Source organism: Mus caroli, chromosome 18 (assembly GCF_900094665.2).
Source record: "Mus caroli chromosome 18, CAROLI_EIJ_v1.1, whole genome shotgun sequence".
NCBI classification, from domain to species: Eukaryota; Metazoa; Chordata; class Mammalia; order Rodentia; family Muridae; genus Mus; species Mus caroli.
In genome coordinates, this window is record NC_034587.1 from 9,333,592 (window position 1) to 9,345,015 (window position 11,424).

At 45.7% G+C, this 11,424-nt stretch overlaps 1 protein-coding gene across 7 annotated transcripts in view; it reads right to left on the bottom strand.

The window, feature by feature from the left end:
- Nucleotides 1–11,424, bottom strand: part of Osbpl1a (oxysterol binding protein like 1A) — a 186,133-nt gene that overhangs the window by 1,132 nt on the left and 173,577 nt on the right. For all 7 annotated transcript variants that reach the window (XM_029471901.1, XM_021150443.2, XM_021150445.2 and 4 more), the window contains 7 exons: nt 10,507–10,689; nt 7,172–7,279; nt 6,600–6,689; nt 6,254–6,380; nt 3,058–3,174; nt 2,427–2,550; nt 1,249–1,339 (listed from right to left, as the gene is read on the bottom strand). In XM_029471901.1, coding sequence (XP_029327761.1) covers nt 1,249–1,339; nt 2,427–2,550; nt 3,058–3,174; nt 6,254–6,380; nt 6,600–6,689; nt 7,172–7,279; nt 10,507–10,689 — 840 coding nt within the window. The remainder of the gene's footprint in view (nt 1–1,248; nt 1,340–2,426; nt 2,551–3,057; nt 3,175–6,253; nt 6,381–6,599; nt 6,690–7,171; nt 7,280–10,506; nt 10,690–11,424) is intronic.

Here is an 11,424-nt window from a genome sequence, read left to right on the forward strand (position 1 = left end):
CCTGAGTGACCTTAAAGAAGTGACGGGTTTTCTAGTGGTTTTAGTCAGAGGACATATGGGTACTATTCCTAAAGGGGACATATCTTCAGGCAAAGTAGCTACAATCCACAGCAGTTAGCAATGAGTGCTAAATGGGCTCTGTCCCATGTGTGATGCTGACAACAGTGTGTCAGTGACTGGAGGGATCACATGTACCCTCAAGCGCTCCCTCTGCAGGTGAGCTGAGCCTCAGAGCACTTACACAGTTGCTGGTTGCTCAAGTCATCACTGGCAAACAGGTTTGAGTTCCAAGGGTATGGTCTTATCTGCTATGCCACATACAACCCAGTGAAATGAATCCAGTCCAGATTTTACTGGGGCTATATCTAGCTTTTAACAGTTTAACCTGTCCTAATTATGAAATGAGCTACCTGAATCATTTCTTTGTCTTTAAAATGTAGGAGCCAAGCCAAGTATTATCATGCTAACAATCCAGCACTTGGAGAAGCTTTAACACTTATAGTGTTAAGAGACCTGGGATGTGCGCAGGCAGGAAAGTGAGGGGCCTTGCCTGTTCGTGCAACCGTAGCAGCCATCTGCCTGGGTTCAAATTCTTTCCCAAAAACTATTATGTGAAAAAGTCCAAAACACCCATGAGGTAAATGCTATAAGAGCATTGTTACATCTATTTAAAGATGTGAGATGACTATCCTGTCTACTAGAATGCTTGCAACATTGTGACTATGTTGACTTTAACATTCACATACTAACTGAATTGTGGAACAATGGTTACAGGTGACTCATTAATAAAACAAGACTATAAAGGAACTCCCAGACAAATAAAACATCAGATATTTGACACTGCCCCAAATATTTTTCCTAATTTTATCCTGTCTAACCCCTGCGTTTGGAAAAGGAACTACTCTAATGATGCATGATATATGCATGCACACGTGATCGATCCTATAATTTATATATAGACATGCCCAAATCTAACTAGATTGTATTCAATATGGAACTTGAGATCCTCTCAATATAGAAGGAATGCCGGAGAAGGGGAAAAGATAAATGCGCTCAGCAGATGTTGTCTGTAACAACTGTCACCACTGTAGCTTTAACTTCTCAAGTCCTGTTCCTTGTCACAAGCACAACTCTTCATTGTAATACTTTAGAATACTGTAGCTGGAAATCATACCCTCTGAGCCCGGGAGCCTGCTCTGTGGCTCCCACTCAGTCACCCCTGACACTCACACTGAGCAGGGCACGCACCTTGTCTTCCAGTCCTCTTCCGACTTGGACCTGTTCTTGCGGGCTGCTCTTTGCTTTTCCTCAAGCCGTTTCTTTTCTTCACTAGCTAGATCTAAAGGCCAATGGAAAACACATTCATATGTAGGACATGCCAGGCATGGCACTAAGAACAGGAACTCTAGACGACACTGGCCACACGGAGTATTAAAGTCAACATAAAATCTGATACACACTAGTGCAGGTTGGTGGCAGTTTGGAATCTTACCTATTTGGAAATTGAGGCAGGAAGATTGTAAGTTCAAGGCTAATGTGGGGAACTTAGTAAGACCCTTATTTTAAAAACAAAAAGGGCTAGAGATTTACCCCAATAGTTGAGAATTTACCTAGCATGTGAAACTCCAGGATCAACTCCCAGTATCAACTAAGTTAATTAGACAAAAAATTCACACATACTCTAGACTAGTCATAGGAGACGTTGGCATCTGACACTGCCATATCTTTTTTTTTTAAACCAATACATTGGGAATTTCATTCATGCATTTAATGAGCTTTCATCAAACAACATCCAGATACCTCTGCATTTACAAAAAGTCAATATGCTTATTGTTAGGGCCACCAATGTCAGATTAAAACGCTTTAATGAGAGCTGAGTAGAAAAACTAAGTAGAAGTGAGATGATTGAAAATTCTGAGTGAGACCTCAGAGATTCCCTTCAGCCCATTCCTAATTAATTCAAACAACTGTACAAAATACCTTTGTTCTATCCCTCTGTAGAGAACTAGTCTCAATAAGAACTTGAAGCCCGATACCACACACAGTAGAGGAGGAGGTCTGTACTGTCCAAGACTGTCCTGTGCTTTTTTAATACTAGACTGGAGTCATGGCCTCTCAAGTCAACAGAAGTTTCCCGTTTTAAGATTAAATGGGTTATGGAAGATGAAGCCATACTCTTAGGAGGCTCGCAATGTGAATTTTCAAATACATAGCGAAGTTTGGAGACTACAGTTTCAAGTAGCTAAGTGTCCTCTGACGTCCATCCCAAGCCACCTGCAGTGCAGTTTACAGAGGGAGCAACATTCATGAATCTGAACTGAAGTAAGGGTGAGCTCAGATTTCCAAACTTAAAGCCAAAGGTGCTAGGTTTTAACGATAACTCTAAGAGGACTCAGGGTACCATGGCCTGCTGGCAGTCTTCTCACCTATCTCTCCGTTCTCCATGGCTCTGATGTCAGGCCGTAGCCTACAGTCAGTCTTGGGAATCACACTCTCCATCTCCTTGTCTACTTCATTCAAAACCATGGCAAAGCTGGTAAAGTTATACATCTGAAACACAGACAAGTAACCGTGTTAGTACCGACCACGGTGAGGGAGAAGACCACGGAGAGCCCATCCAGTCCAGGGGCAACAGCTCCCACGGCAGCTGTGCTGGTCAGCCTTGCTCCGAGGACACTGCTAAAGGCCTCCATCGAAATCTGCACCATCCCGTGGACACTCAGCTCACAGCAGACCTCACAGGGTAGCATACTAACATCCATTCTGTTTCCTTCATTACAGTCTCATCCTGTTGGGTCTGGAGGGGTTACACTGACCAACTGCATCAGTTTGTCTAACAAGGGCTTGTCTCACCCCTATGCTCTGCTAAAAGGACCCTTAGCAAAGCTCTACCCAGCACGCCTTCCAGCTCACAGAGAGCAAGCCCTCTGCATAAGGAGGGAATGTGACCTACAGGAGGCAGCAGGGGGACAACTAAAAGGTTTTAGGCTCTGCTGCCTGTGGACTGGCATTATGCAAACTGGATATCAAGTAGTTACTCTAGCAGGCTGGGCTCACCTGAGCAGAGTTGGGAGGCCGCGGGGCTATCCGCCACAGGAGCACACTTCCAGGGATAATGAATACGCTCTCAGAATCTGGCACTGGCATTTCATCAGACTCCTCAGATGAGCTTGTCTAGAAGGCCAAGCAAGGTTATAAATATATGACTATGTGCTCTGACTACTAAACAAAGTCTCAGAGTACACACAGAAGGGCTGAAACTCCTTGCCCAAAAAGCAGTTTTCCCAAAGGCCAGACAGACTGAGGCATGTGTAGGCACACGACACAGCCCAGGGTGTGAGGACCGGAAAGGACTCAGCCTCCATGGTCCCCAGGACTGTCCCTGGAGCCCCATGGTGGTGTCAATTACCCCTACACTTTTTCTTCAACCATTAGCAGAAAGAGCATCCCACCCCCTCCAAAGCCACATGGCCAATCCTGTAGATGCAAATCAGCAAGGCAGTTGCCAACCTCCAGCTACTTGGAATAATGGAGGGATCCTGGGGCCAAAGCAATAAGGAGTTAACGACCAAAAACATGCTCCTGAAGCATGTGTGGATGAGAGGACAGCCACCGGGAGAGGGAGGCAGGATGCTAAGGTCACAGGCTATGTAGGCAAACCCAGGAGAAGAGAGCAGGACTACTGGGGGTGCTCTACTTGTCCCTCCTCAGAGTGACTGACACTGGGTGTCTGGGGCTCACTTATCCCACTCCCTGTGTCTGTGTTTAAGCCCTTGTTGCTGCCAGCTTTCTTCACGATAGTGTTTTACTTTTTTAAAAACTTCTAGTCTTTTAAACACATAATGAATATTTACTGAGAAAGTTCAAAATGCTCAGAGCTGGGAAGCAGAGTGCTACAGGAACAGCCTGACCACCTGAGAGCTACACACTAAAGGTCAGGAACACATTTAAACAGGAGAGAGTCAGACGCCAATGCATGCACACATGTGAGAGCGAAATTTTACATACTTAGCCATTTAACGAAATTCATCAATGACACAGAGCCCTCAACTGGCTTACTCAACTCTGCAGACAAACAGGGGCTCTTCTTTGAAAAAGGAACCCAGTGGTTTCCTCTGCCTACTTCCCCATGGACCAGAGCTCTGCTAAGCACTGTATGTTTTGGCCTCTGCCAATGTTTGGGCTTTCACTCATGTGAAGCTACTAGCATCGTAACAGAAAACATAATGAAGTCAAAGATTTAGAAGGTGCAATAAAATCCTCAACATGAATTAACAAAAGCACAGCTCCTGGCTGAGGTGCCTTGTGAACAGACAGTGGGAAAACAGCAAGGTGCTGGGATGCCGATGCTGCTGCCCAGGACATGGGAATCTTTTAGGGACAGCAGCAGTTGGCAGGAGGGAGCTGCACCCAGGACAGGGGAAAGCAGCCCAGGGTGGACGCTTGAGAGGAAGGTTGCCTCTCTATAAAGGTCAGAACATAAGAGTATTTTCTAGAATCTGGCCAGAGTCCTTTGCCATCCACACTCTATGAAGCTCGGTGACATGCGTGCTGAGGAAGTGGCAATCACCAAGGTCCTCTCTCAGTGCTGCCGCAGTCATGCAGGCTGGGACATTTCCTTCTTCATCCCACTAAGGCTTCCTGCAGAGGACAGTGGGCTCACCTCACAGAGCAGATCCACGCAGGCAGGAACATGAGGAGCTGTGCACTCACAGCCGAGGGAGGTGTATCAAAGCTGTGCACTCCAGCCAGAAACAAAACAACCAGGCCCAAGGCTAACCGCCAATGTCACACATAGATAAATGTGCCATCTACCCCTGAGAAAAACAGGAACTTCTTGAACCTCCTCATGTCTAAAAACTAATGGGGAGATGAACAGATGTGGAGACTGTCACATGAAATGAAACCAGCCAGACGTGGAAAGTGTGTCAACACTTTCTCTCAGATGGATGCTCTAGGTTACGCACCATGCACGCCAGGAAAGTGCAAGTGGGGCTGTTTAGGAGGAGGGAGGGCAAGAAGAAACAGGAAATAGGAAGGAAAGACGGTGATGAGGCAGGAAATACGACATATACTTGCTATGTATGTGTGGAGACACCAAAAGAAACCCTACCATTCAGTATGAAAGCTGAAGGAATGTTTTAAAAAGAAGAAACAAACAGAACAAGGCCCAGCTTTATGGCTTGGCAGGTCTGAGTCTGGGGACTGAGCCTGGATTAGGACTTAGAGCCTGCATATTGAGTGAGCTATCAGACAATGCCTGGCTGGTACACAGGGGGCATACTGGGAGCAAAAAGGACTTTAAACTGAGAGCATAGTGTTCTGAGACCTTCACAAAGTCCAGCAAAGAACTCCACTCATCTTGCAAAAAAGTGCTACTAGAACGCCCATTCTAGAGTCGACCTCAGAGGCCAAGAGCTGAAAATGACCTGAGCTTGCACCGCTCATGGATGACAGAGGTGGTTTCTAACCCAGTCCCTGCTCCTCCTGGCTAGGCTCCAAACAAGCATCCCCTGTCCCCACAGATACAATCTCTCTTTAGCGCTCAGCAACTCTGACTGCAGGAAGGAAATACAAACCTGCAGAATGCCAAAGCAGGCCTGTGGCAGGCAGGCAGGCAGCTTGTGCTTGCCTGGGACTGGGACAGAGATGTTCCACAAATAGCTACATCTGGCATGAAGAGAATGGTGTAGGACAGCCTCAACTATGGTGTTGAGTCAGTGAGGTAGAAACAGAGCAATGAGACAGGTAACACAGATGTGAGGAAAACTTACTTACAAGGACTGTTTCTACGTCTAACACAGGGACAGGAGGGAACCCACTCCTGTGCCATTGAGACAGGCATCAACTTTCCCGAGTGACACCAGTCAAGTGGACAATCCACACACTAGTGACATACTGCCACCAGAAGCTCAGGCCTGGCATTCTCCAAGCATGATAGATATCTCTCCATTCAAAAGATGCAACTTGCTGGGCAGTGGTGGTGCACACCTTTAATCCAAGCACTTGGGAGGCAGAGGCAGGCAGATTTCTGAGTTCGAGGCCAGCCTGGTCTACAGAGTGAGTTCCAGGACAGCCAGGGCTACACAGAGAAACCCTGACTTCCTGTCTTCAAAAAGCAAAAAGCAAAAAGCAAAAAAAAAAAAAAAAAAAAAGCCAAAAGCCAAAGCTGCGAGGAGAAGAATTCCTGTGTTAGCAGCGCTGAAATCGGCCCGGAGATAGGCGGCCCCGAGGGTCTGTCCACTGTGCTTACCTGTTTGCTGTTCTTCTTCTCTTCTGTGTTTTTCTTATCATTTTTTTTGTAAGCATCAAAAGTGGCAGGGTCTACACTGTACAAGCACTCTGTCCACTTCCCATAGAGAGCACAGAGCTTCTTTTTGCTATCAAGAGAGACGCTTGTTAAGTTGTTGGCTAAGCCTATGTTGTGCTGTAATAAAGTGTTACTATATTTTTTATAGGTACAATCTTTAAAGAAATAGTTGTTTTCTTTAGAAGACTTTACTGTTATTAGAATGCCAGTCTAGCAGGCAGCACAGCTGAACACCAATATCTAAATAATCACATACAATCAAAACTGAAAAAAAAAAAAGAACCCATACCTTTTATCTTGTATGTAGCCTTCAACTTTGTGTAATTCCTTGCCAAAAAGACCACATGGCTTAAAATTCAGCACACACTTGTCCCCAGTCCTACAAAGGAAGGTAAATTTCCATGACGACACAATGTTGAGAACAGTAAGCGATGGCTCTCTGGTGGCAGCCACTGTTTGCAGACTTTCTGTAGCAGCAGACCTCAGGGGCTTCCCATCCCTCCCCTTCATCAGCACTACCCACAAGGACAAGCTCAGAAGTACTCAGAGCAGTGAGTGACAGAATCGGAAACTAACTTCTCACAAAACCTCCTTGCTTCTCCCACTTTACCTGCCCTACAGCAATACCATTGAACACTATGGGAAGCCAGCTGAAACTGGAAGGCAGCCCTGGGGAGGCCCAAGGTCCGCCCAGGGTCGCTCAGCCTGTGCTACACAAAGCTGCTAGCAGGGATTACAAAATGGAAAGTCCTCTATCCTACTCGCTAGGGAGCTGTGTGTTCCCTGTTCTTAAACGTCCGCCATGCAGTCAGGTTGTTAGAAGAGAGGAGTACACAAAGAGCCGGCCAGAGGGCGTCTTACTTGTGGTTTATGATTTCCACGTTGCCATACTGTTCAATCCAGAGTTTGCCCACGATGATGTTATGCACACAACAGGTGGGGTTTGTCCATGTGTATGCTTCGTTGTGGCTAAAAAACAACCCCAAACCCAGATTAGTAGTTGAGAGTCATTTTGTCTAAAAAAGGAGTCTGTTTCAAGTGACATTCGATGCACAAGCATGATGTCCTGGGTTTAATCCCGTGTGAAAGCAGGGTGTGGCAGTGCACATCTGTAAGCACAGCAACCGAAGCATCTGGAAAGGCAGATTCCAGGGCCTTGCTGGTCCCAGTCAGTGAGAGGCACTGTCTCAGGAAATAGGGTAGACAACAATACAAGAAGACCCTGGTGTCAGCTTTTGGCCTCTATGCACTCACCCAAACCCACAGGTGTTCGTGCATATGGGCTTTCACACACACACACACACACACACACACACACACACACACACACACACACCTCACTGATGTTAACTCATAGTAAAACCAGAATTACCTTCTCTTTTTTATTGTTTTAAAAAATAAGCTATACACAAGTTTAACATCCTTAATTCAAAAATTCAACCTCCAAAACATCTGCACACTGACACAAAACTCAAACAACCCTTGATTTCAGAGCATTCTGGACCTTGGACTTTCAGATGGTATTTCTTTCAACTGGTAAGATCTACAGCCATTCCAAAATCCAAAGGCTCCTAAATATAGAATAGCTGTCTTCCCAAGCTTTTCTGAAAAGGAATATTCAACCTGTGTTATTCCAAAGTTTGGTGAAGTACGAACAGTAAGTGGAGAGGTAGAAAATCAAAATGAAGCCCATGCGACAGTCTCCAGAAAAAGGTCTGTCCAGTTTACCCCAAGCCAGCTAACCAAGTCAAACCCCCAAACTTGTAATGCTACATGTTGCTTGCTTTGAAAACAAAAACTTTTGGGGGCCATATATATAACTATTTCAGGGCTCTTTATATATTCTGGACACCAACCCTTCATATCGGTATATAATTTCCAATAGTCTATAGTTTATCTTTCATATGCTAAATAGTGCAATTCAGAGAGAGCTATAAATTTAATCGAGTTTTTAAACCAGTCTTTTGTGTATTGTGCTTTTTGTACTGTGTTTGTAAAGAGAGTTCTACCTAAAACTCAATAGGTTTTCGGTTTTCTTCCAAAACTTAACAGTTTGCCTTTCTGAGTCCATGATCCACACTGACCACACCTCTGTGTAGCCCACAGCCCCCACCGACATAACAGCAGCACGGCGTCTCAGGATAGCTGTAAATCCAGTCACCTCGGAGCAGCTCTTAGTTCTTTTGCTCCTTTTCAAAACTGTCGGTATTTTTAGTTCTGTTTTATTTGCTTTTCCATATAAATTTAGAATCAACTCCTTTATGCCTAAAGAATCACCCAGGGCTTACGAGGTAGTTCAAAAGCACTTGATGAGAATGAGTAAAGACCATCCTAGCACCCACAGAAACGCCAGCCAGGAGGGAGCTGCCTTCCTACTATTGTACTGTGCAGGAGGCAGAGATATGGGACCCCTGGTGAGCTGACCGACTAGATTAGCTAAATCAGGGAGCTCTGGGTTCAAATGGGAGACCCTGCCTCAGCATAGAAAGTAGAGTGACCAAGGAAGGTAACTGATGTCAGCCCTTGGCCTCCACATACATGCACTTGAACACACATGTGAAGGGAATACACTCTCTCTCTCTCTCTCTCTCTCTCTCTCTCTCTTCCTCCTCCTCCTCTTTCTCGCCTTTGCTCTATTACATGGAGACTCCCTATAGGTAAGTGGGAAGAGTCAGAACTCAAACTGGACTTATTCTCCATCATGCTATCTCAGCATCCAGCCCCTACAACTTCCCCCAACTCAATAGTGAGCCTGCCCTGGCTACTGTATTTCCCTTGCTGTGTTTTCTAGCACTAATAAGCCCGCAAACACTTCTGTTGAAGGGTGTTCATAGAATAACCCTCTGTTCATGTGAGCGCTCACGTTTATTACCAGCCACAGTAGTGACAAGTACTTCTACCTGATGCAAATTTTGTACAGTACCTGGGTCATCTTGAGGTTAGAGGCTGTTCATTGTCCTTTCAGTGTGAGCTGTTGAGGGTTTTTTTCCCCCAATTTCTTAGTAAAGCCAATTATTCTGAATTATATTCTGGATACTTGAGTGTTAAGAGATTGCTATTCTCTTTACACGTGGAGAATGCTGACTTTGGTTCTGAGTGGAGGCAATTAACATAACGCCAGACCATGAGTCCTGACCCTCCTCTGCATCACTACGACTTTCAAAGCCTTTTAATGTTCATCAGACCCACGCCATGCCATGCGGGATCTGGGCCTAGAGTCACCTAGTGCTTACACCTCTGTGCCCTTGATGGACCACCTGGGATGAATGCCAAGCGCAAGGGTTAGGAGAGGAATGCGCCCCACTGTGTGCTTTAGAACACACATCTACCCTTACACTGGTTTGACCTCTCTGTCAACATGGTAAGAGTTGGTTCGCACACCTTTACCCCGTTGGTTCCTAGCTGCTGAGCTTTTTCAAGATTTCAGAGACCGGCACCTAGTACCAGAGAGTACCAGAGAGCACGGAGGACCAGACACTTGCTTTGGGAAAAGGTTAGGAGGTAAAACAAGCCAGATTTGACACTGTCTGTGAGGCATCTCTAAGGAGACAAGAAAGGGTCTCTCTTGGGACCTCTTCTGTCTGCTGCTAATGCCATTTTGCAATTTGCTGCTCAGACTGTTAGCAAGGACAAAATATAAAACCAGGAATCTCACTGCCAAGCTGGTGTTGAGGGTTTGACTTTTCTTCCTAATCTGCTGTACTTACTATCTGTCCTTACAGTCTGCCCTTATTGTTCAGAATTCCAGAATGTTGCTCTGTGGCTCCTGTTCAGGGCTTCCAGTCCTAGTTAGCAGTTTCCAGTGGGTGGAGGACACATGAGCTCATCTACAAATGCTTTAGACTTTAAAGTTAATCCTGCAGAAGAGAGTTCCCAACCACCTAATTTCTAACACGTCACATAATTGTCACCTCATGGGGCATCATGGGAACCAGTCAGCTGCTCTTGTGAGAAGTGCCTTTGAGTTCATCGCACCTACCTTAAGTGGATCCACACACATTAAACATCAATGAAACAGTAGTACACCAACCAGCCTGCTTAGCAGTGGCTACTGCCATGCTTCCGAAGTCTGTCACCCAGGGGCAGAAAGCATACACTTGATCACACTTTCTTTCATGATCCTCAGCTGAACAGGCATGGTCGGGTGTGTGTGAGTGCAGAGGCCACATGAGAAAGAATGGTTTTCGTGTACTCACTCTAAAAGCTCCAAGGTGATGGTTCCTTTAGGTTCTGCTTCTACACTCTTGCCCCAGAACTTCAGTTTGGGGTAAATTGAGCCATGGAAGATGAAGTCATTGTTGAGCCCTTCTGCATGGAATGCACTGATTGGGGGATGATGGCTGACCTGTTCTGAGATGAGCCTAAACCCAAGGTCATCTCTTAAGATTAGAAGAAAAAAGAAAAACGCATTGTTACAGTTAACTGTCATTGAATTTGTTAAAATGTTTAGGAAAAGTTCAATGAAGAAAAAGTGTTTTAATATTATCTTCATTATAGTGTGGCCTTACATGAGGAACAACAACACAGAAGCTACTCTGTCCCATGCCATTAGAAAGCGAGCTGCTTGTACATATTAAAATAAAGAACAGTCCTATGGATTTGGGTGATTTACACAAAGACTAGGCTGTGCTCTGAATGTGGAATGTCCCCCACAGGCTTGGGTTTTAGAAGCATCGGTCCCCAGCTGTTCTGGAAAGTTCTGGGAGCTTTGGGAGTTGCAGCCTTAATGGATGAAGTGACCACTAGAGGCTGGTTGGAAGTTTTGACAGCCTGGCTTCACCTCCTGTCTGCTCTCTGCTTCCTGACTGCAGATACCCCCATAATGATGGTCTGTAGAAGTCTGTAGGATAGCTTCTTGACTAATGATTGATGTGGGAGCCCAACCCAACCTGCCCACTGTGAGCTTGCAGTCCTGGGTTCTATAAAAAAGCAGGTTGAAAAAGCCTTGAAGAGCAAGCCAGTAAGCAGCACCCCTCCATGGCGTTTGCATCAGCTCCAGGCTCCTGTCCTATGTGAGCTCCTGTCCTGAGTGAGCTCCTGTCCTGTGTGAGCGCCCATCCTGTGTGTGTGAGCTCCTGTCCTGTGTGTGTGAGCTCCTGCCCTGTGTGTGTGAG